Below are 26201 nucleotides of genomic sequence, written 5' to 3'. Positions count from 1 at the left end.
GGAAAAAAGGGTTTACGAATTTATGGTTTCGAAACGCTGGTTCAATGTTCTTTGAAGTGAAATTTCAAGGCTTCCTTGTTTGACCAAAGTATATTAAACAACACTAACAAAAATGCTGTAGATATCTTAGGAGTTAGTATCTGAAATAAAATTCTTAAGAAACGAACAGAGAAATTTATTAGTAGCAGAGAAAACGATGTTGAAAGTTTAATCTTTGTAAAATACCTGCAATTTTGCAATTAATCTACAGAAGAATTAGTACTAGTTTAGAAAAAGGAGATTAATTGGAGATTCTCTTGTAAAATTACATTTAAGTTTCTGTTCTCCGACTATTTAAAAATCTGCATGTATTTTATTAATAGACCTAACTTTCATGCTTTCTTTTTTCGGCGCTTTTACCAATAAAATTGCTTTTAAAGATCCTCTTCCAGATAAGAATTCATAAGATACCTACTGTATTTTTTCCAGTGTGGTAGGATATACATCAGTCAAATAAGGGGTCATTGAAATTTCTGATCAAAAAGCATGAAACTTACAGAAAAAAAAAGCAACTCGTAAATAATCCCATTACACACCAATAGCGATTGGGATATCATACTTTCCAATCATCTATTGTCAAAAAGCATTTAAAAGTCTGCAGTTGACAAAATGAATATTCTACAGACATTTTATATCTATCAAAGATCTTTCGGTCTTCATCCAAATGATTTAAAATATATCCCACGAAGACTGTATTCTTTGGCAGATGGTCCTCGTGTGTTTTGCCATTATCCAAACAATCCAAAATTTTACTTAACTTTACGGGTTTTAGAATATTTCTTTTCAGTAGTCGTCAGATGGTGGATAGTTATCTTGATATTTGCTAAAAACTTTAGATGATCTCTTTAATAATAATATTTTAATTGTTAATTAATCAAACTCATATAAATAATCTATAACATACTCAATGTGTTTAGATATAGCTTCTGTATAGTTGATAAATGTATTTGATTTTGAAGAATAATTCGAATCTAAGAGCACATCAGTTAATTTTGAAATAACAATAATATTCCTTCAAAAATATAAAACAAAAAATATTTTGCTAAAATGCGTTTAAAGAAATTACTATTTTTATTCGCCGTTTGATTATGTGATGCGACCGCAAGATCATTTCATTAACCTCAAGCCTCCATGAAACATTCGTTGAATTTAACATTCAAAAATAAAACATTTTGTGAGAGAGCATTGTAAAACAGACTCTTTACAATAGCATATAAATGATAGGCAAGGGATATTAAAAGTCTTGTGAGAAACTCCAAAAATTTCACTTTAACTGTTCATAAGAAACAGCGATAAGCAGTGTAAAATGGAAAGCAAACCTCTACGCACGCCCATCCAGACCGATTCGCCCTCCGTGTGCAGTGAAACGCAACGATTTACATTAAAAACAACAAAAAAGAATAATAAAATTTTCCAAATGCATCTCTTCTTACGGCAGATAAAAAACTCATTCTAAGATGTGTCATTTGTCTACTTAACCAGCGTAGCATCACACGCACACCGCCGCTGGGCATAAAAAAAGTAACAAAATGGAAGAACCTGAAAAAAATTCGCAACCCGTTCCTGAAGTACGGCATTTAGACAGTAACAACGAAAGAGTTAACCACGCTGTGGCTCCCGCTCTTTGTACAGAATGAAGAATCGTTTTCCTTCAGCGTTTATTTATGTTCCCCTGCGGTAATTGTTCGATAATGAAACTAATGAAGGATCATTGTCGACTCTATAAAGTGAAACATGACAATGGTCGTCCACTAACTGTTCAGACAGCCATAGGATTATAAACTGTGTACCGGTTGCTTTTTATTTACCTTCCATTAAAAAATGAGGGGTTCGAGACCACCGGGCCCACCGTCCATGCTGTCCGACTCGGCGGCATCGGGGCATATGCTGGTTTACGGGTCCCACAAGAGGGGCAGGGGACCCCCATCGGCGACCTTCAGCACCGAAGAGGCGGAAAGGACCCCCGCCGCCAAGCGAAAAACAAAAGTGATTGTGATGCTTGGAATTGCTTTACCTGTATTGGCATGTATTATTGGTAAGTCTTAACAATTTTCTTAATAAATTTATTGCGATTCGAGTCGAAGTTGGTGAACTTTATACGTTCCTGATAAGTAGCTATGCATCTGTCTCTTTTCAAAAAGAGTCAGAATGCGCATTTTAAATATATAAAATTGTTAGCAAATTTTGAAGGAACAATTCATATTAAAACTAAATATATACCGTCAGTTTCACTTCATCATCATTTCCACAGGGTAAAAACAGGGCACATGTCCTAGACCTCCATTTTGAAGAGGGCTGCAGATCTTCCTATAGTGTTTAAAATATTATAGTTTTATATATTCTTCCTATTCTAGGTTTAAATGCGTTAAAAATATAGAATTCAATTTTACAATTAAAAATTATCTGATTTAAATTTGTAATGTGCAACTAAATACACAAATTTAGAAGCTGGACACTTCAGAAGAAAATTTCATTTCCTACAAATGTGGAAAAGATTTCTTCCACGTTTGTACGAAACGAAATTTTTTAATTGTTTATTTTTTTAGTACCTGATTATTGAAGTGATAAATAATTTAATTGTATTATTTTGGTGATATCTTTATATATTATTTGTTGTTGTCGTGTCCATATTGCATGGAGAAATAGTTGCCAGAGCCTACTCCAAAGAGAGATTGAACTTCTATATTCCACCCCAGGGGCGTTTCGGGATCTCTCACCCCTCTCCTCTTTCACCAAACCACACTTTCAGCTCTTCTCATATTTAGAGTGCCACTATGCCTCACAGACACTATACATTATGTATTAATTGTATACTATGTATTAATTGAGGTTTATATTAAAATCAATAGGAATTTTTCAGGCCTTTGACAAATTTTTCAGCTTTTTTAAGGAAAAAAATCCTGGTTTAAAATTGTTATGCTTACATGTTACCCAGCATACATTCAATTAAAACCATGAAAACAAAGCATAGAAAAAAGTGAAAAGTAATTTTTGTTTAAATAGTTTTCAATGAAAAGCATTAAATAATAAGGTTAGTTAAGGAAGTACTTTAAATGAAGTATGATTTATGACATTACTGGCATCTAGCACCTAGAAATGCCAATTATGCCTTTAAATGAAGTATGATTTATGACATTACTGGCATCTAGCACCTAGAAATGCCAATTATGCCTAGAAAGGCCTAGAAACGCTAGTAATGCCAATTATAGCACCTAGAAAAATTATAGCATCTAGCACCTAGAAAAAGGTAAGAATGGAAGAACCTCTGTATTCGTTCCGAGGTTCCAATTTTGCAATAAGGTTCTAAATCTCATTAAAAAGAATTTTAACAATATTATCAAAAAAGCAAAGTGTATGCTTCATTTTTAAATAATTAATTCCCTGTGCTATTCATAATACTGTACGGGAAAGCATTTTCTGAAGTCAGATAAATAATTGAATCAAATATTTAAAGTGTTCAAACTCTATAAAGTAACCGCTTGTGTTAAAAGGAATGTAATTTTGTTAAGATGGAATTTCAATAATTTTATGAAAGAAATAAGGAGTTTGTTTTGTTAGTCCAAAGGGGCAATTTGCCTTGAAGGACTATTAATTTCGTTTTGGCGTTTTGCGTTGAAAACTATAAACGGCGAATCACTTTTCAAATTGTTGCCACCAAATATTATCGCCCTGTATTATATTTAAAGAAATTAAATAATGAAGAATCTTCATGGATGTAGGTATGTTTTTCGCATTGTGATAAAATAACGGTACCCAGAGCCATCAAAATGTGAATAACGTAATCTTCCATATAATATGGGCATGTGGAAGGAAGCCCTAATTTGGAATTTCGAATTTGCTTTATTATCGATTTCATAATTTGTAACACTTTAACGAATACTTGATTAACAAACTCAACGATTTCAAAGTGAGCAATGGCAATATGGGGGGAAAAAACGTTTTTTTTATCTCCAGCGAGCGAGACTGTGTATCGGAAATTCTAAAGATATGCTCATTTTAAGGTTATTTTGCGATAATGTTGTTGAGCTGAATTTTATGAGTACCTAAAGCATGGTATTATATATATATATATAAAGGTAATACGCAAAACGTTAAAAAACGCCCCTTTGGACGTAATTTAAAATCTGATATCTTTCAGATTTTTTTAAAATGTTTTATTCCATATGTGTTTTCTAATCCTAATCGATAATTCTTAGAAAAATATATTAATAATTTAAATTTAGTGAGTTATCATCAGATCTTCATAAACACAAAATTCTGTGATTAAAATAATACTCAAGGTTAAAGTATTTTGTAACCAATATATAACGCAAAATATAATTCTTGTTGTCATTAACGTGTTTTGGCAGCTATTATATCTGATATTCATAACTGCGTTCAAAAATAAATTTTAAAAAGGTTTATTTTATATTTACCAAAGGTCTGTTAAAAAAAAAAGATAACTTTTTTATCTTATTAACGTTTAAAACATTTAAACTAAATTTATCTGACAATTGGACAAGACGTTATAGTTTAAACAATGAATAACATTTTCTCTTTGAATGCTAATTTTCACTATTCTTAACATTAAAAAGAATTTATGGCAGTAAACTTATATAACGTTCTAAAAATATTTGACGAATGGGCGGTCTTTATTAGCCTCGACTTGGCAGATTTTATTCCGGAAATCCTCATTAATTATTATTAAAATTGCTGGTTCCAATTCTTGAATTGCATTTTGAATATAGGCTTTAAGCTGATTGGTGAATTATTTGCATACGTGTTTTCTTTTAAGTAGCACGGGAGAAAATTATACGCTGCTGACAGTCCGAAAATCGCGATGGCCAGTTAAAATTCAAAAAATCCGAAAACTGTAAGGTATAAAAAAGCTATTTTTCTCATTGAAAATATTGAACAAATCTGCCAGTTAGTGGATAGACGCATTGTGATCATTAAAGAAGCTGTGTAGATATTCGTTGCGTCAAAATAATAGACTGCTGATTTCCAACGTGACCAATTTTTTTTAAAATTTGTTTTCGTCTTTGCTTGAAACTGACTAAAGCTCAGGCTAGGTATTGACTATATATTCCTAAATAGGAAAAGAAACGAAATTTCCGTGGAATCTCTGGAGCCTGAAAACTAACTGTTTAATATTAAATGTAATTAAACTATTAATTTATGTATTACTTTTATTCATTTTGCTTTGATATTGAATTAGCATTGCATAATTCATTTCAAACTTATTGTCTTTTAACAGATGTAGCAGCTTAGGTTTCATAATCACACCTTTAAGAATAATTGTTTATATATTTACTCAGCGTGCTTATATATTATACTCTTAATGTTTGTATTATTTACGCAGACAACATTATAAATTTTATGCCTACGTGTGAGTATAGCTCAAAGTGTATTTAGGAATTATGTTTAGCATTAAGTATCGTCTGCTGAAAACATCGCGAAGAAAAGAACGCGAGGGGAGAGTATAATCTAATAAATGCTGTTGCAGGAAAAAAGTGAGAAGAAAACATCTTAATTCTAAAATATTGGGGGGGGGAATAAATATTAAAAAAAAAAAAAGTCCACACGCACACACACACACACAAAAAAAAAAAAAAAAAAAAAAAAAAAAAATGTCCCAAAGCTTTCCGAATTTATATTACGCTCAGAGAGGCCTTTTTTAACGTTTTATGTGTTACCATTTTTATTAAATATCATGTTCTTCGCACTTAAACCACATAAAATTCAATTCAACGACAATATCACAAAATATTTAAAAACAGCATATCTTTAGAATTTGCGACTGTCTCGCACGCTGAAGATAAAAGTGTTTGGAGTTTGTTTATGAAAAACTCGTTAATATTTTATAAAATGTGAAACAGATAATGAAACAAATTCGAAATTCAAAAAATCGGACTTTTAGGTATCCATGGTTGGTACCACCCAGGTACCTTCCAGTGTGGAGGATTACGTTATTCAGAATTTGATAGCTCTAGGTATCGTTGTTTTTTCACAATGCGAGAAACATACCTACATTCATGCACATTCTCTTTTATTTAATTTCTTTTAATATAATATAGGATAATAATATTTTGTGGGAACAATTTGAAAAAAAAAAAAAATGATTCAGCACATTACAGTAATTCAACGCAAAATCCTGCTTCGTAACTAACAGGAAATAAAGCAGAAAAAAAGCTTTGCAGTTTTAAAACTTTATCGTACGAAGCATCGTAGTCAGATAGTGAAAATAAATAGCATTTCGAAACATAGCATAACGATAACATCACACAATGCATTTTCAGATTTTAGAAGTTGCAAATATATATTCGTTGTTGCAATATACAATGATTTGTATCTGTCGGGGAGGGGGCAAAGCAGCACAAGCGTTGAACATCTGTAGCTCGATTGGAGATTCATATTCCTCTTCGAATGGACTAGCTGTACGGATGCTTTCTTGATTTGCTCCCCGTTTTACTTGAAAATACGTATCAGCCTGTTCCCTTTAAAACGTTCTCCACATAGGCATACCTTCCTTTATAAAGATAACCCTCACATGCTTTGCCATAATCCAAATAATCTAATCCAGTGCAATGATTTGTAAACACAGGAAAAGAAATGTTAAATATTTCCACCCATAGTATTTCAGATTAAACACTTATGTAACTACACTAAGAGGCATTACTTAAATGATTCTTTCCATTAGAAATATTTTTAATTTTTAGTGAAAAATTATTCTCTAAACTATTATCTCTTAAAGAAAGGTTAGACAGACTTTTAACACCTTGCTAACCTATTCATCACATTCCAGCTGTAAAATAATTCCGCAAAGTCTTAGTTCGCTTGAGTAGTTAGTCTAGTTATGTCCACTTGAAAGCTTACGAATGATTCTGCAAAATACACTCACGAACTAATAAATTTACTGCATCCTAAATGTGTTCATTTCAAATTTTCGTTTATGTGGGATTTCTGCTGACTATGATATATTCTCAGTCATAAATAATATTAACAAAAATATGGAGCGTCTCAAATTATGGCTAGCTAACGCGGGCATTCGCGAACACTTTATCTTTTTTTTTATCTTGAAAAATTTAGCAACTTTCTAAATTTTGTTATGAAACGAAATGCATAACAGTCATATCAATGTGAATTCGAGATTTGTTCTAAATTAATACAAAAATTAATACTTTGTTTCATAAAAGATTTTACATACAGCGCTAGTGATTTTCAGACATCTGATGAATGTCTATCAGCATGGATCTCTACGGGAATTTGTTCCTTTTCCTTAATGAGAAAAATTTTTCATACTGATTCATGGTAATTGGAAATTACTTACAATTCAGATTTACGACTTTCTGTGAAACGCACAACCAAGTATATGTAAAATTTGGGGATACCCACTTCACCGAATATTTGCTTTAGAGCCGCACTGAATTTCTGTTAACTCCAACTTTAAATGTGTAAGGAATTTCCCAATTTTCTATTGTATTTCTTCGTGGTGTAATTGAAGAGCAGGTCCAGCTAGCAATCGGAAGGTCCGTGTTCGATTTCCGGTGACAGCACTGATGATTTTCCCTGTTTCCTGCTCTGAAAGAAGTTAAATGACGTTACTTTGTAGTATTCTCCGCCGTGATGGTATATAATTCCGTTTGGTTCATGTCCATGGTCGGAAACCATCATAGCGGTGCACTTACTCACTCACTACAAATAGGCTAGCTAGAAACTATTTTTGTTAATAGACCATTTCAAGAGTTATTTTTAGTATCCGACGTTGTATACATACTTGGATATTCGGTAGATTGCCTGTTTCTCTAAGTGTATTATAATTATACATTTTTGTTATTTTCTCGTAAGAAACCGAGGGATCGATGAATCAAAACCAACATGCAACCTATCAGCAGCAAGTTTGACAAGGTTGCCTTAGATGTTATAGGGATGAATACCATCTTCCGGACTATATTATCCAATCTCATACAGGACGATGGCTCAGAATGCTAGTCTGGGGCACCATTGGATATGATAGGTGGTTTCGTATACTAAGAAATAAAGGTACTTGGTGGTAGCATCTTCTATACAGAAAATTCCGGGGGCCGAAGTAGCACACGTCATTTCACGCATTCTTTGGGATATATTTCAGCAAAACAGTGTCCATTCACATGATGCTAAAAATGTTCAGATTTTCTTCCTAGAATGTCAGATATCGCTTTCCTTGGCCTTACACTTGGCAAACATATCGCCTTTTGAAAATGTGTGGATTCTATGAATCGGCAGACTGATTGTGAAACTAGTCCATCAGCAGTTATTGATCAATTTGAAGCTTGAAGAGAAACAATATGGAATACTTTTTCTCAGGTATACTTTCAAAACACTTTCGATTCCATACCATGAAGAGTATGAGCTGATATTGCAGTATATCGCCAAAATGCCGATTTGTGGCATTGTAATATTCCTGTATTGCTCAGTAAATTTAATGATGTTTTTGAATCATTACAGCCCAAAAGTGGAATAACATTCTTTAAATTCTAATGAAACCTTTTAATGTCGCAATTTTCACGAACAAGATTATGCTTCTAAAAGAAATAGAGAAACTTTTAACTGTTTATTTTTTTAATAGAATCTCTTTGCACTTCACTACACTTTTGAGGTCGTTTAATTAGCAACTTTATAACCTTGAAAACGTAGTCTGTGATTTAACCACAAAATGTTCCATAACTGCTATTTCATACCGCCATCAAAAATTAATTTCCTTCCACGAAGGCCATATTTATGTTTGGAGAGCAGAGAATAATCGCTTGGAGCTAAATCTAGACTGTATGGGGCTGGTCAAGAAGTTAACATTGTTTTTGATTTGCAGAAGTTAGGGTGTCCTTCTTGCAAAGACACTGTTCACTTGAAGGTGTTAACATAGAACGTGCAAAGAAAGACCAGTCTTGGTCTTTTAATCTCCTATCACTTAATATTTCTTTCAGTACACATGAGAAATATTTTTGATGGCAGTGTTCCAATAGCCCATCTTCAAGAGAATCATTCTTAAAGACAGCGTTTCTTAACCCATGGTCTGCCCTTATAGTCCTCCTAGCATTCCAAAATGACAAGCAAAATTCAAATTAACAGCGTGTAGCCATATTGTAACTAAAAATCTCAGAGTTTAGAAATTACACATGGCAATTCCCTATTACATTTCCTCTTAAGTCTGACATTTCCAACATAAAAATTGACTCATATAAAACACAGTATCAAAATAGACTTAATGTATATGCCTATCTCAGACTTGAGCTTACCGACATATATTTAAACGCAAAATCGCTGTGCGAGAATCGGCAGGCTAATCCATGTAATTAATTATGTGTACCAACATTTATTAAATTTTTTGTTAACAAGATAAAAATTATCCAAACTCTAATAACCTCGGATGCTTAAAAACGCAAAGAAACTTTCTTCTATTAATTTTACCTAATGTAAAATTAAATTAATTACAATAGATAGTGTTTTAAAAATATAAGTATACTAGTAGAAACATATCTTAGAAATTTGCTTCCAGTGAGACAAGGGTATAGTGGTTCACAGAATATTCTAATTTATAAAAAAATGGACCTCACTTGAAAAAAATTAAGAAATGCTGTTTTAATTTATTTTCTGCACATATAAAATTATTTACGCATTCTTTCATTGTAGACAATAAAGAAAAAGAATTAGGATACACATGATCCAAGAATTATTTTATTTCTTTGAGACTCTGACTTTCTGTAGTTAAAAATTTAATTTTAGAATGACATTCATTTTAAAAACATCATCACTATTACGTCACTTTTCAATAAACAATCAAAAAAGAACGTATATGGTTTACTTGACGAAATTTTGAAATTTTTATTGATTTGTTATTGCTACTACATTTGTGCAAAGAAATTTACTGCCAAGCGGTTTTTAATATGTGAGCTGAAAATCTTTTGGCCTATCTACGTATTTGTAATCATAAAAAATAGATTTAATATCTGTACAACAGTTCTCCTGTCATTCTCGATCTCTATGAATAGACGTACCAGAAATTCTTAAGTTACCAATTAACCAAAAACAATTACCGGAAACAACTCGGCCAACAGGCGAGAGTTTCATGAGAGAAGCAACATTCTCGATGAGTTGCCAAATCACTCTCTCTTTAAATTGTACAATCTCTCACTAATTAAATCTGACTTCATCCGATTCTGGTGAGAGTGAAGAAAATCAGAAACTACGGGAAAGATTTAATATAAAAATAACGGGATATTTAAAATAAGTCTTTGAAAGGTAAACTTAGACATTCTCTTGAAAAATTGATAAGAGTGGTCATATTTGACAATTTGTCGTTCGGGAGGTTTAGTTAATGCTGAGGTGATATTGAGTTAATGCAAAAACTGGGAAAACTCAAATACATTATAGATACTTTTATCTTCCCAAAACATAATATTATATATAAATTTTACAGTTTTCTCAATAACAAAACGCGTATTCTTTAACACAAATTGTGTTATAATTAAAAATGCTGGATCATATTCTTACTGCACCATATACAATAGTTAATAGATATAATATCAAATCCGTGTAACAATGTACCTAATATCTGAAGGATTATTATGCAGTTAATTTCCCTATCATACTTGGTCTCATGGGATGACCATGCAAAGGAAGCGTAAAGTATGCCACTCTATTTTTGCTTCTTCTATGCATGAATGACGAAGAATCACCGGCAAACTGCTTTTTTTTTTATGAAAGGATATACTATTGACAACATGTTTCTTTCTTGACACTGCAAAGTAAAAGAACAAAATCGATTTGGAACAAGTTTTCCTAATCCGACTTTATCGCATCATTCGAACAAAAGAACATACAACGAAATTAACCTCCTCAAACGTGCTACAGATGCTTCTTAACAGTATGAAAGGCCACTCCCCGCTGCGACCATTGTTTTGTAGGTCAACTTAAACGGCAATTAGGAAAAGTTTATTGAATGCTACCTTTTGTTCCTAGGTTCAGAGTCATTGTCCCAAAAGGCCGACGCCCATTTCTTCTTTCTTAGCTTTAAAACAGTGTGTATTTTCCATCGTATTGGTTAAAGATGAAACGAAAGTGTGTTTTAGTCTTACTCTCTCTGACCTAGGAAGTAATTTTAGAGAGTTAAAAAGTTATTAACGTGCCTACTTGGAAATGCAAGTATGAGGGAAAATAAATAGCACTAGTAAATAGCAATAATACATTTTGCAATAAAGAAATTCAAATCAATATAATCCCGTTAGTATATTAAATACGTTAAGAAATCCCCCTCAATAAAATCTAACTAAGAAATTGCATTAATATAACAAATACTGCTAATAAATTCTAATAAATTTATAAATCCCGTTAAGAATTCCAGATATGTACAACTTGCATTAATACACTAATTTTAGATAATCTTTTTAATTTATAAGGTATTCCTCCTGCCTTCTTAGCATGCTTTCGTGGTGTAGTGGTCAGCACGCTCGGCGCGTATTCGAGAGGTCCGTGGTTCGAGCATTGCTCATTTGTCTCTTCTCCTGCTTTCAAAAAATACCTAATGTTCCGCTACCTACAGTGGCGCTCGAACTAAAAAAGGTGGTGGGTGATGATTGTCCTGCACTAGGATTTGGCGTTTGGGTCCTCTAATCCCCAGTCGCCCTTTCAAAGGGGGAGTATATAAAGTATTTTTTCCGTCTTCTTATCATGCCTTCCTGGTGTAGTGGTCAGCACACTCTTCGCGTATTTCAGAGGTCCGCGGTTCGAGTCCCGGCGAAGACGCTGCTCAGTTTTTTGTATCTCTTGCTTCAAAAATCCTAATGTCTCTACAAATTTACTAAATATAATAAATACAGTTCTATATCTTCTGTTTTAGTCGGCCGACTGACGAAATTCCACTTGTGTTTTTCATGTCTCGAAAGGATTATCGAAAGGCGACTTAGGATATATTATATACTAAATATTAGATTTATATATGATTATTATTATATATACTAGGTATATATTAGATTTATATATAGCATTACTCTAACATAGATATTTTGACACAAAAGCGGACTTTTTCTGAAATAACATGCCAATTATTTTCCATATTTCGATCCTATGACTCAAATTATGCCAAACTGCCACGTTTGGTAAAAATTGCATGATTAGTTTTCAAAAAATTAGCTCTCAAAATTTTAGCTCCTTAGTGTTAATTGAATTCAATATATATATATATATATATATATTTGTAATAATAAAATTCCATAGTCAAGAATACACTTAAAGTTCCAACTGTATGTTCTTTTAATTTTTAATGGCGACGATCTCTTATTTGAAAGTACGTGGAATTAAATCCACAGCCCTGTAGTCAAGTTGTTTTTCCCGCCTTTTCTAAACGTACAGTTATAGAATGTTCTCGAAATATTTAAAGCGAACTGGATTGGCTGACGAGGCTCACGTCATTTCTTGGAAGCTCCGCCTTTCCAGAGCCTATAAAAAGACTCGCAGAAGAATATCAGGGCTTTTTCTTAAATGTCACGATGCAGTAAACTTCATACAAAAAGTTATTAGTAATTCTTTTTTTTTACTCCGGATATCTAATTTTTGTTACTGCTATTTCTCCTGAATAATAATAAATGGATCCTGTTTTTGCTTCCTTGTACGAAGTAAAAAGGAAGTATTGTAATCGCGAAAAGCTTCAGGCAGCATATTTCAACGAAAATATCCACTTTGACCGCTTTTGAATGCAATTTAACGATGTTTTTGCGTGATATCTATACGTAAGAACAGAATAAAAGACTCTTTTCCTCCAAAAAAACTAAAAAACTGCTTTAAAATGAAATCTGAAGAGAATTTTTCGTGGCGTCTGTACGAACGTATGTACGTACGTACTTTTGTGCGTACGTACGTATCTCGCATAACTCAAAAACGAGTAGCCTCAGAACGTTGAAATTTTGTATATAAGACTACTATAACATGTAGATGTGCACCTCGTATTTTGGTTTCAATCGGCTGCGCCAAACGTATATAAATATATTTATAAATATATCCACTCTGTTACCCGGCTCAGTGATCTCAGTTTCTTTACTCTTATATGTTTGTAAATTGTACATTTTTTACTTTAAAAATGATTGAATTATGTTGTTTTTATCTTCCGGTTAAAGTTTTTATGCCTTTCGTAATTCTGGAAGCAATATTTGTACAATTATCAACAATTTAAAAGCTGTTTAAGGGCGGTTAAGTTTTAAATAACATGGCGGACATATTTGTTTACATTTGAAACAGCAGAATTGTAGATTTGTTGCCAATCTACAGAGACTAAGCTTCGCAACAACAAAGATAACGCCTTCATTTATTATTATCAATTAAATCATGCATAATTCTTTCTGGAATTTTTTCGAGGAAATAAGTATTTGAGATTTACTTCGTAATTTTTAATACAGATATTTTGAGTTATGTATTTTTGCCTTGTCGCGAAGTGAAAACTGAATTAATTGAATGAGAAATACTCAATCGTCTGTGAAAACTGTTTTTTTTTTCGTTTTGTTTGCTTAATTTCTTTTATACATCGTTCTGCTTTGTTATAGTATTTGAATAGAACATGTGGCAACGATTAGATAATTCTTTAAATGATATAAATTTTGTGCATTCTGAGTTATAATATGAACGAAATATAATACTGTTAAGTAAACCTAGTACCAGAGTGTCGCTATGGTAAACAAAGTGAATTTTAAAGAATGCATTTATTCTATTGTGGTTTATGCGGTGTCGGCGAAGTAGGTTTAATTCAATCTAATAAGTTAAATGAAATGCAAGAAAAAATGCGTATAATTTAATATTCCGTACAAGGATTAAACTTATCGTCTGATTATTTAAGCTACGACTAAAGCTGATACATCACATATATATTAATATCTCTTTTTTTATTAAATTTACCTGGTTCCTTCTTCCGGTTGATTCCAAATAAAATTCGTCCATTTTTTATCATTTATTTTCAAAATGTATTTTTAAATAATTTTTAGACAAAAATTTTGAATTATAACCTGTAGAAACATAAGGTATTTTTGGAAGCAGGCAAGATGAAAAATGAGCAACGCCTTCACCGGGAATCGAACCGCGGACCTCTGGAATACGCGCACAGCGTGCAAACCACTACTCCCCGAAGGCACACTAAGAAGGCGGGAGAAATACCTTATAAACCTATAAAATTTTTACCATCATCTTAAAGCAAGTGTATTTCTAAGCATACCTGCAAAAGTTAGAGTTTTTTATTCAAAATTTCCTAGGATATACGTGAGTTTACATACCTAGCGCGTTCTGAAATTTGGTATATTTGTTATAAGCGATAATAACGCCAAATGCGGTTTATCCACTTTTTTAAAATTATTTAAAAGAGGGAACGATGCCCCTTTTCTTCCAACTCGTGCACTTGGCGGAAACTGAAAAAAATGCGCCAAGATAAATTTTTGAATTTCTCCGTAAATTGCCCATCAAATTTGACAAAATTTAATATTTAGACATAATTTAAGTCGTAGAATCGAAATATGGAAAACAATTGGCATGTCATTTCAGGAAAGGTCCGATTTTGCGTCAAAATACCTATATTAGAACAATGCTATATACAAAATTAATATATATCCTAAGCCACGCTTTCGAGACATGAAAGACGTAATTGAATTTCGTCAATCTACCCAGTAGAACGGGAAATATATAAAAATGTCGTTCGGATCGATGGCGGCTAGAAAGCAGATCGGCGGTACATTTCTGACATCCGAACGGGCTGGCTGCATGGGCGTTTTCGTGGTTTTCCCCATGTGTAACGTGTATACGAGCCAGTTTCCCTTAGAAAGTCCTCCACGAAGGCATCCCTCCTCTTAGGCAGATAGCCCTCGAGGCTTTGCCATAATCACAATCACAATCACAATCACATTTCTGACATTCTACGTCCAGTGGTTTTGCCCAATCTTCGAGGCTTCCCAAACGCCATCTTCCAACAAAATAATGCAAGATCACATGTTGCACGTCTTGTTCTGACCTTCCGCATTACACAGAGTATTCAAGTGCTGCCCTGGCCTGCATGGTCTCCACATCTGTCTCCCACTGAAAACATCTGATAATGAGTTGCTGTGATACTGACCTGCCACTCCTTTCCAACTAATGAGATTTATGAAGTGTGGCATAGACTTGAAGCATTATGGAATGGGTTGCCCCTTTCTGTCATTCAAGTCCAGTTCGACCTCCATGCCTAATTGTACAAGGGCCGTGTTAGCTGCCAGGGGTGGCAACCTTTCCTACTAATTTCGTACCCCTGTAAACCCCAAAGTGATCTTTTTGTCTTCATGTCATAATGTTTACGTACAATAAATATCTTTTTTGTATTTGCTTTCCTTCATGTTGTTGCAGTTTTATGACCAGCAGTATATAACATATCGTCTCCCGAATTATCGAAAGCATAAACTGCTACATAGAGAGAGCGAATATTTTATGTAAATCTACGAATAAACATATGTATAGGATTTTAGGGACATTTATATGGATTCAGAATTTGCAATCCAAAAATATTGTTTGGTTCTTAAATCTATGATTATAAAATTTTCATAATGTCTTTGGAGGTATTTATATTGAGAATTAATATGTAAGTGCTTTTGTAGTTGTTTATAGCGGTTTGAAATCTATGCGCATGCTGTTTTTACAGAAGTTTATATGAAAATAAAAACATACAAATGTTTGGGACTTTTATATGGATTTTACGATCATAATACACACACGGTTTTTGTAGATGTTTATATGTAAAACAGTATACATGATTTGGGAGACATTTGTATGGACTTCATGTCTAAGATTTTGAAATACACACCCTGGGTTTGGAGATGTTTATATGGCAGAAAACGTTACACTTTTGAATCGGAGAATATAGTGTTCCATCATACTAAGTATTCTTTGCAACCTCTATAAGTAAGAATTCTTTTAGATGTAAACAATATAAAAGATGTTAAAAAATTCTCAGGGGAGTTTATCCAAAACTTTTATGTATACCGATCGCGATGAATAGCGTTACTTTAAAAGATGCACCTTTTTTTACTCCACGCATAAATCATCTACTCTTTTAAATCAGTCATAATACTAATGAAACAAAAAATTAAAAAAAAAAGTCTGAAAGGTTTCAGATTTTAAATTACGTCCAAAGGCGCCTTTTTTAACTTTTTGTTTGTTACTTTTATTTATTAAATATCATGTTCTACGTACTCAAACCGTAAAATTCAGTTCAACAGCAGTATCGAAAAATAATTTTAAAATGAGCATATCTTTAGAATTTCCGATACAGAGTCTCGCGCGCTTGAGATATTTTTTTTTTTCTTTCCCGTTCAGTATTGCCATTGCTCGCTTTGATATGTTTAGTTTATTATTCGAAAATTCGTTGAAGTATTACAAAATCAGAAATTGATAATAAAACAAATGTCAAATTTAAATTAGGGCTTCCACACGCCCATATTCTACGGAAGATTTCATTATTTAAATTAGATACCTTTGTTTTATCACAATGCGAGAAACATGCATATACTCATGCAGATTCTACATTATTTAATTTCTTTAAATATAATACAGGTCTCTAATATTTGGTGGCAACAATTTGGAAAGTGAACCGACATTTATAGTGAACCAATGTAAAATACCACAACGAAATTAATAGTCCTTCTAGGCAAGTTACCCCTTTAGACTAAAAAATTCCATTGATTTTTTATCTTACCTTATCTAACTTCTCCTTAATTAAAAGTTTTGAATAGAATAAACGACAAAAAAGTACTCTTGGAAATTTGCGAGTAATAAAATGGCTTCTTCTGAATACTGAAGTTTAATCTTCTAATGGACGAAAAAGTAGTTCATGCTTATATAACATTAACTATTGTTAGCTACAGGTTTCATACTATAAGCATTCAATTTCGTAATGATAGCAACAAAATCTTTTTGCTAATGGTTGGATTACCGCAGAAATTTCAGTTAATAAGTTTCCAATTTCCTTTACATACGAGCAAAAGGAAATAATCACGAGAAAACTGTTCTAATTTGAGATTTTGAGGATAACTCATGTTTTACTTCTCTTAAACCGGATTTGGTCATGTTTTCGTCGATACCTGTTCCTTCTCGTGCAACTCATATTTCCTGCTAAATGGGAATAAATAACGAAAAATAGGAAACATACCACCTTTTGTGCTGGACATATAAAAATTGCAAATTTGGGCTGAAGTCATTCTGGCATAACTTCAGACTTTCTATCGAATGAATTTCGTTTACTGCCACTGCCAATTACCAAAACTAAATATTAGTTTTGGTAATTGGCAGTTTTGGTAATACTCTTACAAGCCTAATTAACAACTGCTTCCGCTAACTCTCAAAATTACTGCAATTTCTAAAACAAGATGTAATTTTATATTTTTCACGAATATAATGAAATATTAGGTGTTTATAACTAAATTAACCTAATAATTAAATAAATAACTATAATTATGAACAATCAAATCTAGTGCAATTTTAGATTTCGATGGAAGTCGTAAAAATATATAGAATTTAAATAATATGATTGCTATACAATACAAATTACAATTAACTATCAAAATTAGTGGAATTTTAAAACAAGCCGTAATTTTAGATTTTCAAGAATTCCACAAAATTCAGCGTGATTAACTAAATTATAAACTGACTTAATAACTATTACTATTAACTATCAAAATTAGAGCAGGTTTTAAGATAAAAATAGATTTTCGCATTTTGGCAAATGCCAAAAATAGATACGTTTAACTAAATTTATAATTAAGTAAATAATACTAATAATTTCTGATAGTTAATATATTATTAACTATCAGAAAAACCGCAATTTTAAAACAAGCCGTAATAATAGATCTCAGCGAATAATGTAAATTATGGGGTAATTAACAAATAAATTTTAGATTTTCCGTAGAAATATGCAAAGTCAATTATGACCTCACCAAGATTCGGTCTACGTATCTCCAAATTGTCAGATATAGGTAGATTCGGGCGGGACATCAGAATTGCACTATTGGTAGTAGTGATATAGTCCCGCCGGTACTAACTGCGCAGTTCCGCCCTAGTTTTGAGGGAGGGAGGAGGTCTGAGGGCCTCCTACTATTCCTTCCCTATCACTAAACACTCAAGAGGACTTTCAGGCTCATCGTGTCTTTTGAGTGCCCCTTTGTCCCACAGACACTATACGCTTACAAACACCCATGCGTTCTTCCGGACTCAATCCAGACCCATCGGCAAGGCATTTAGCGTCACTACGGTTTCTCCAAATTATCAGACGAACGTCCTTATTGCTAAAATTGCTTGGACGAGTGCACACAGAAGGATACTATGTTGTCTTACTTTTTCTCCCTCGTTAAATGTGGATGAGGAAAAGCACGAGACCCTATCGAATAAACTCAGATGATGAAGAATTACCGTCCATCACACTTTACGGAGTTTGGTGACACTTTTATATTTTTTTCATAGCCAGAAAACACAAAAAATAAACTTGTCGGGATTCGAGCTATGAATCTTCCACTTGCCAAATGTGCTAATCCTTTCCACCATGACAGCACACACGTGGAAATTAAATAATTTTTTATAAAATGTTACATTAAATAACCGTAGTGCTGCAGTGCCATGATGTGCCTGCTGCAAATTATTCAGCTTTTTATACACATTTCAAAGTGATATAACTCAGACATCGAGAATGAAAAGAGAGACCTAAATTTGTAATGAATGATGTTTATATCAAAGACTTTTATTTAAAAAGGAAAGAACTATGCATTAGAGTTTATAAATGATTTCTTAAGTTATTCAGTAATACGTCAACTTGAACGAGGAATAATCTTTTATGATATTATTGTTGGCCAGAGCGGCGTGGAGTTAGTAAGAAATTTTTTTAGAGATGAAAAGAATGAAGTAATAGTTGTTTTTCGTTTACTGATAGGTTTAAGTGCAAAACATTTCTTAAATCAGTAACACACTTTGAAACAAATGTAATGGCACTGGATTATTGAGAACATTTTATTAGAATACGGTTGTATACGTCTAAAACATAATTTTCTTTATATAATCTGCAAGTAAATAATTCGTTAACAATTAAAAGCTATTATTTTAATTATTCATTTCCTCTGTATTTTCATTTTCCTCTTTATTTTAATAGAAATGAAAATTTTATTTCTTTTTTATAAAAATATTTCCATTGAAAAGTTAGGCATTTTTTTAAATTACTACTCTTAGCTCACACTCTCCGTCTATCTTGTTCAAATTTTCAATCGTTACTAAAATACTTTTTATTCATCCACTCAAGTTAAAATACATTTTTCTAAACTTGTAGTGGATGACACTTGATGTTAAAACAGTTTTTTTACATAGTAAAATTTTTTTAATTTTTAATTAAAATAATTTTTATGTACAAAAAATTAATTAAATTAAAATTTTTTAAATCAAATTGTTTTTGTATTTAAATTTTTGTTTTTTATTTTTAAAATTTTTCTTTGTTGTCCTAAGTAGATATTGACTTTAATTTTTTTTTTATATATTACTTGTTTTTTCTATAACTATGTAACTAAGCCATATGTGCACATAGTATATTTCTCTTGCCATATATTTCTCTTCTTGCTTCCAAAAATAAAATATTTACATTAAAAAACTATTCTTTCTGTCTTTTCTTTATTTCAATGAAGACGTATATTTCATTTCTTTTCTTGTTTGGGGAAAAGAAAAATAATGTTCCATTAAAATTATTCAATCTGTTTCTTTCCCCGCCAACAAAGATGTAGAGGAATGTTTCATTTTTCTCCTTATTTACAAAAACATTTCCCTTAAAAACAAATCATTCTTTTTTGTTAGCGAAAACTTGTATTTAATTTTTTTTTTACAAAAATAAAATTCTCCCTTTGAAATTTATTTATTTTGCTTTTGTTTCTTTAACGAAAACGTATTTTATTTCTCCTTTTGTTTGCAGAAACATATCTGTTAAAATCGCAAAAGCATTTTTATTTCTTGCTTTTGCTTGTATATCTTGTTGCTAAATAAGGTACTTTTTTTTAGATGTTACTAAAATAACTTCGTTATTTAGTAGGAATTATAAGAAGGAAACTACTAATAATGTTTCGAAAAACTTAAAAAGGAAAACACAAATCCGTAGAAGTATGTTTCATAAGATCTTGGTACTGTATCACGTTTAATCATGTAATATAATAGTAACACGTCTCTTATTATTCTGTAATATAAATAAATATAAGAAATTGTTGTAAGAATACTGAAAGAAATTTTACTATTCTGGAAAATGTTCAATTTTATTAACAGAAATGTATTTTACTTCATATAAAGAAAGTAAACATTATTTAGGATTAATTTTCGAACAGAGTTTATCGCAGATCCTATTCGAACTCTAACGCAGCCATAAGCAGGTATCCATATACTATGCATATACTATGCAGTTAAAATATTTCACTAAATGATCTGAAAAATTGAGATCTTTGACTAATATAACAGCGTTACATCATCGTGATATAGCTGGTGGCAACATAATAAAGATAGTTAAGTTTAATTCGATGCGTTGTTGAATAATTTCATAACGTATTTGTAAACATTAATGCATTCTTATGTTTTAAGAAAAGAAAAACTTTTAATGCAGATATCACTGAATATGAATTTAGGATTCCAATCTTGCTCTTGATGTGAATTACGTCGTCCTGAAAGGCACAAAAAATTGGAAGAAACTAACTACTATATTTTACTTTTATTATAGTAATCGACGTATAATACTTTTGCGTGCTTTACGTGTTCGTAACAGATTGAATGCAAATAGGTCCGATGACATTAAAGCCCATCAGCGGCCGAGCGGTAACGTCGCTGAACACTGGTAGTTCGGTCCGAGGTTCGAATCCCGCGAACGGGCTGGCTGCATGGGCGTTTTCGTGGTTTTCCCCATGTGTAACGTGTATACGAGCCAGTTTCACTTAGAAAGTCCTCCACGAAGGCATCTCTCCCTTAAGGCAGATAGCCCTCGAGTGCTTTGCCGTAATTTAATAAACCAAACCAAACCGATGACATTAAAATTTATTTTTTAAAAATAAACACTTCAAAGTTCTGAAATTTTACAAAGAAACATTCGCTCAGGTATTCACAGTATCACAGAGAACAATCAGGAGTTATCCTTCAAACTATTAAAAACGTTAAAAACGATGCAATGAAAAGCGCATCTAAAGAGAAAGCTAATCCGAAAATATGATCGATCTCACACTGATGTAACAACTAGCAACAATAACAACGGAAGGCACTTAGACTCTATAATTGACCGAGCTATTGCGAAGAGCAATGTTGCCGGTTCCAGAATTAAAGCCCAAGGGCACTTGATATAAAGAAATCCGGACGTGGAGAAAGTCTCAGATGAGAAAACGGAGAAATTTTCAACCGGTCGCCGAAATATTTCTAATGCTACTTTCGGCTTCTCGAATTTACTGGAAAGCAATATGATGGTCGAATTACGGTTGCAGCTAATATAGGGATCAATTACATTTATTCAATTACAATACCTGTTACTGTGATGCAGGGATAAGACCAAAATGTCGCCAAATACTCGCCAAGTGCGGCAACCTTTTCGATTTCTCGTCAAAGCCATTGTCAGCTTAGCGACATCTCGCCAAATTACCGAGATATCCATTTACTTAATGTTAAATGGACTTGTCTCTGCATTCTTACTTTTCCTGTATAGCTCGTCTCTTAAGATTTTTTTACATTGTTGTATTATTCAAAAGAAATACAACGATTTTAATTATAATTTCTCTAAAATTACCTATCTAAGTATAAAATTCGCAACAATACGATAGCTGTTAAAATTTTTATTCGAAAGTTAAATTAATTAAAAATTAAATTAATTAATTTATTTATTCGAAAGTTAAATTACTTTATTCGAAATTTAAATTAATTAAATTATTAACTCTTTTTATAGAAAAAGAAAGGGAATCCGTCGTTTATCGACAAATTATTTCATGTGATCAAAATTTTTAGAATGTTTTCCAAGGAAAATGCAATTAAAAATTTAGAAACTGTTAATCAAAACTGCATTTAACAGGCACGCATAAAACATGTCAGTTTAAAAAATACATTTCTAAATGGGACAAAAAGAAAAATATTCCTCTTTTTAATTAAAAATATAAATGTCTGTCGAACTCATGCTAAAACTACGAAAGAATGGTATAATAAGCAAATTATTACAATCCTTCGTATCTCAGAGACTAAAATCAAATAAAAATCTCTCCATGCCTAGCTTTGTCAAGATATAATATCCAGTCACAACAAAAGTTAATGACTAGATGAATAAAAGATTATTTTAAAGTTGATGATACTAAAATTGTTGGGAAATTTTCCACTCATGAACAATTTGTAAACGAACTTATTATGGTTAATATCTGCAGGCATTCTTGTAAAAATGCGTTTTGTAAGTTCTATGAGGAGCGTTCCAGCAGAACCAGTACTTTTGACGTTATAAAATAGATAGATCAAACCAACGGAAGAAGCATAAATGAAGTGGTAAAGATAAAATAGCTATACATTTCCCAGATGAGCAACTTATTGATAAAACTCCGCTCCGAACGTAGAATGAGTGGCCCTTATGTATTTTTATGAAATGAGAGCTCTTCCGAAGCACTTTGAGAATGATTATTTGAAAATATTTTAAATTCGCAATTAAAAGCTAGAAGCTGAAGATAATTTATTATATATATATATATATTTTTTTTATTTGGGGTTTGAAGAAGGCTTAAGATAGTGTAAGAATATAATGCAAGAGTTAAATTTCTACTTTGGAAAATATTACAATCAATGCTTTTCTGCTACAAAGACGTTATTAGTATAAAAGGAAATAGAAAAACTAATATCTAATTTAACCTGTGACATTTCTGTAATTAAATGTGTTATTAATTAACAAATGTGAAAAGAACGAAAACGGAAAATTTGCATTTGCTTTTAACAGTAATTTTTCTTGGTATGAAATTTGATCTTGAATTATCTCCATTTTACAGCGCGAAAAATTTTTTCAGAAATTAAGTAAAACATAGATAGCATTAAGAAAATTAGGAATAAATTTGAATTTTGCTTGCTGCATTTGCCACTGAAAAGAAAACTAAGAATTTTAAACAATTGTTTCTTTTCCTTGAGGATTGTAACATTTTCATCTAGCATTATTTTTGTACTGCCTTAAGAAACACCGTAACCTGCGAGCAATTTCTAATTTAAGTCCAATTTTGGTCTTTAAGAAAACTACGGATTCATTAGACCGTGTAGACTTCGACCCGTGTTTAGCTACTCAGAGTGGGAAGGAAGTGTTCGGAAATTACATACAATTTCAAAAAGACAGTTTCAGTTTAACAAAACAAGGTTTACGGAAAAAAAGATTTTATTTCCAGTTCTTAAGCATTTTTTCTTTTAGAGAAATTTTATTCAAATCTTCCTGATTTTTCCTGATTTCATTTTATAATATATACTTTAAAATAAAATCTCATTTCAAAATATTTTGAAAGAATTATGCTGATTTTATCCTCAGTAATTATTCATCCTACTCAGTGAAACTGTTTAGATTTGGAGTTATATATTAGAACTTTAAATTTTTAAATTTTACTTCTTTAAACGTTGCCTTCTACAGTAAAACTTAGCATTTCGACTTATTTTTAGAATGTGAGACACTTAAGTCTAAGATATTTTTACCACAGACTTTTAAATGTAATAAGAAATACGTCCTTTTTGCAATATCCTCATCATTTGTCAAATTTATTTTAAAATATTTATAATTTTTACCATCGAATTAAAGGAAAATATTCCAAATACAGCAAAGCCTCGTTATTCGAACTCTCTCAACGAAGATTTCCGGAAAATTTCGGGAAATCGATATAAATATGGTGATAGAAAATATAATGAGCAGCACGTAATTAATTTTGGAATCAAAATATTGAATAATTTTTTTTCTTTCAAAATTATTTATTTTTCGCCATTCATAACATTTAATACAATTTGTGGAAATATATTTACGATACATTCTAAAAATCTTATCTGGCAAATGGCGGCCATGATTAAGGGCGGCTGGACGTATTCTGACCAGGGAATTTTCCGTAACTTCAGATCCAAACTTTTGAATTGCGTCATCGAATGTTAAGCGTTTAGTTGGTATATGATTTGTGGCTTATTTACATACATATTTTCTTTTATATAGCAGCAGAGAAACGAGCTTTGCCGCTTACCAATCGCGATGGCCAGTTAAAATTTCGTAATCGGGAAATAATGTGATTGATAAAAATTTCCTTCGAGAAAGCCGTTGTTTGTCGCTGAAAATGTTGAAACAATCGATAAGTTGCTAGATCGTTGGAGGCGTGCTTAACATTAATAATGTTTGAGGTACATGTTGCGTCGAAATAATATGCTGATTTTTCGTACTTGGCTTTGCATTGAAACCTTCCATTATAAAAGCAAACAAATATGTCTCTACAATCTCCCCAAATGGAAGAAAAGAATGCAACAGAAAAGTCGTTTACTATTTAAATCATAGCCTCAAGTGTGTGCCACTTCGTACTGTGTCTCCTTAATGGAGGTAAAGGAAAGATGATGGTTAAAAAATAAGCTTTTACTTTTACCACATAAATTTCTTTCGGATGCGGATCCAACTATAACATTTTAAATGAAATTAAATAAATTAGAAATGAATAGCCTGTTCGCCGAATTTTCTGTTATCAAATCAAAAATTAAATAATCACTTCACCTCGACTTTAATCACCTCAGATGTTTATTAGAAACTCTAAAAACGCTTATTTTGGCACTCATTTTCCCAAGTGGCAACAGTCTCGCGAGCTGGAGTTAAAATTGCTTTATTTCGAAAAGTGTTGCCACCGCTCGTTTTCAAATCGTAGAATTTGTTAATCAAAAATTTGAAAGTTTTACGTAATACGAAATAAAAATAACATTTCCAAACATTAAACATATTATTATGGTCATATTCTAACACTGAAGAAAACACGCGACTGCATGTGATGTTACTGTATGTCGAAAATGTTTCGTTAGTGTCAGAATATCAAATTACAAGCTGCTTTTGGTTAAGTCTTTTGTTTCAGGTTAGGGTAATTGACACGGTACGTTATTGTCACGTTAATTCTTTTATTGGTATAAAGAAAAAGTTTTTATATTACATTAAATTTAAATCATGACATCATTCATATATATATATATTAACCTTAAGTGTCAAAAGTTTATGTTTCCTAGTTTGGCAATAAAAAAATTATTTACGAATTGGTTGTTGCTTGGAAGGAATATACTGATTTCTTTCATACTGGAACGTTTTTATACATTTTATTTTCAAGTGTACATTGAACTTATAAATTCTGCTTTGTCCTCAGCCCGCTCATCTGGCGGGCTTGCTCAATAGTAATTATTAAATCCGTTATTAATGTATGCTTTACTATTTATGTTTCTTAAACAGGCAAGATATTTAAAATTAACTTCATTTTAAAAATATATGGGGTCGAAAATCTTTTGCCTGAAAATTTTTATAGTCAAAATATCCTACTAAAGTTGTCACTAACTGTGTTACAACTCAAACAGACTTCACATCCATGCTAACCTTTTACATGCCGCACTATGATCCAGAAATAAAAGTCACAATTAATTCATCAAATTCACGTTAGAATACACTCATAGAGACTATAAAACAAAAACAAAACAAAACAAAAAAAAAACTGCCGTACAAAAATTTCTGTCTATGATTTCCCGGTTGTTCCATTTTTGTAACATTAGTATGTAACGCTGTCTTTTTTTTTTTTTTTTTTTTTTTTTTTTAACTTCTTGAAAACAAAGCGTTATATGATAAATCTTTTAAAATTTTATGCTGTAATAATGGTTTACTGAACAATTTGATGTGAAATTACAGTAAAATTTAAGTAAAACTCATTAAAAAATTTACATAATTTTTAATTAGCGTACTATTTTGTAAGATATGCAATGCAAAAGGTGTAAAGAAACAATAAAAACAAATTTACACTTACACAAGTTTGACTAACAATATAAATAATATGAATGCGATTTTAAAACTGTAAAATACCTTACCAATAAAAAATAAAATATTTTATCTTTAGATTTTATTAAAAGATAAATAAAATATTTTATCTTTTATGGGATTTCAACCA

At 31.7% G+C, this 26201-nt stretch overlaps 1 protein-coding gene across 2 annotated transcripts in view; it reads left to right on the top strand.

The window, feature by feature from the left end:
* Positions 1-1531: 1531 nt before the first annotated feature.
* LOC118198585 (uncharacterized) overlaps positions 1532-26201 on the top strand; it is a 65262-nt gene continuing 40592 nt past the window's right edge. The window contains exon 1 of one of the 2 annotated variants that reach the window (XM_035370297.2): positions 1532-2074. In XM_035370297.2, the coding sequence (XP_035226188.1) occupies positions 1861-2074 (214 nt within the window). In that variant the 5' untranslated portion in view covers positions 1532-1860. The remainder of the gene's footprint in view (positions 2075-26201) is intronic. The other variant, XM_085820994.1, reaches the window with a different exon arrangement.

This window comes from Stegodyphus dumicola, chromosome 7 (genome assembly GCF_044657685.1).
Source record: "Stegodyphus dumicola isolate Sdum_Otavi_A_Nest chromosome 7, ASM4465768v1".
Lineage (NCBI taxonomy): Eukaryota > Metazoa > Arthropoda > Arachnida > Araneae > Eresidae > Stegodyphus > Stegodyphus dumicola.
This window is presented reverse-complemented; position numbering and strand designations above follow the sequence as displayed.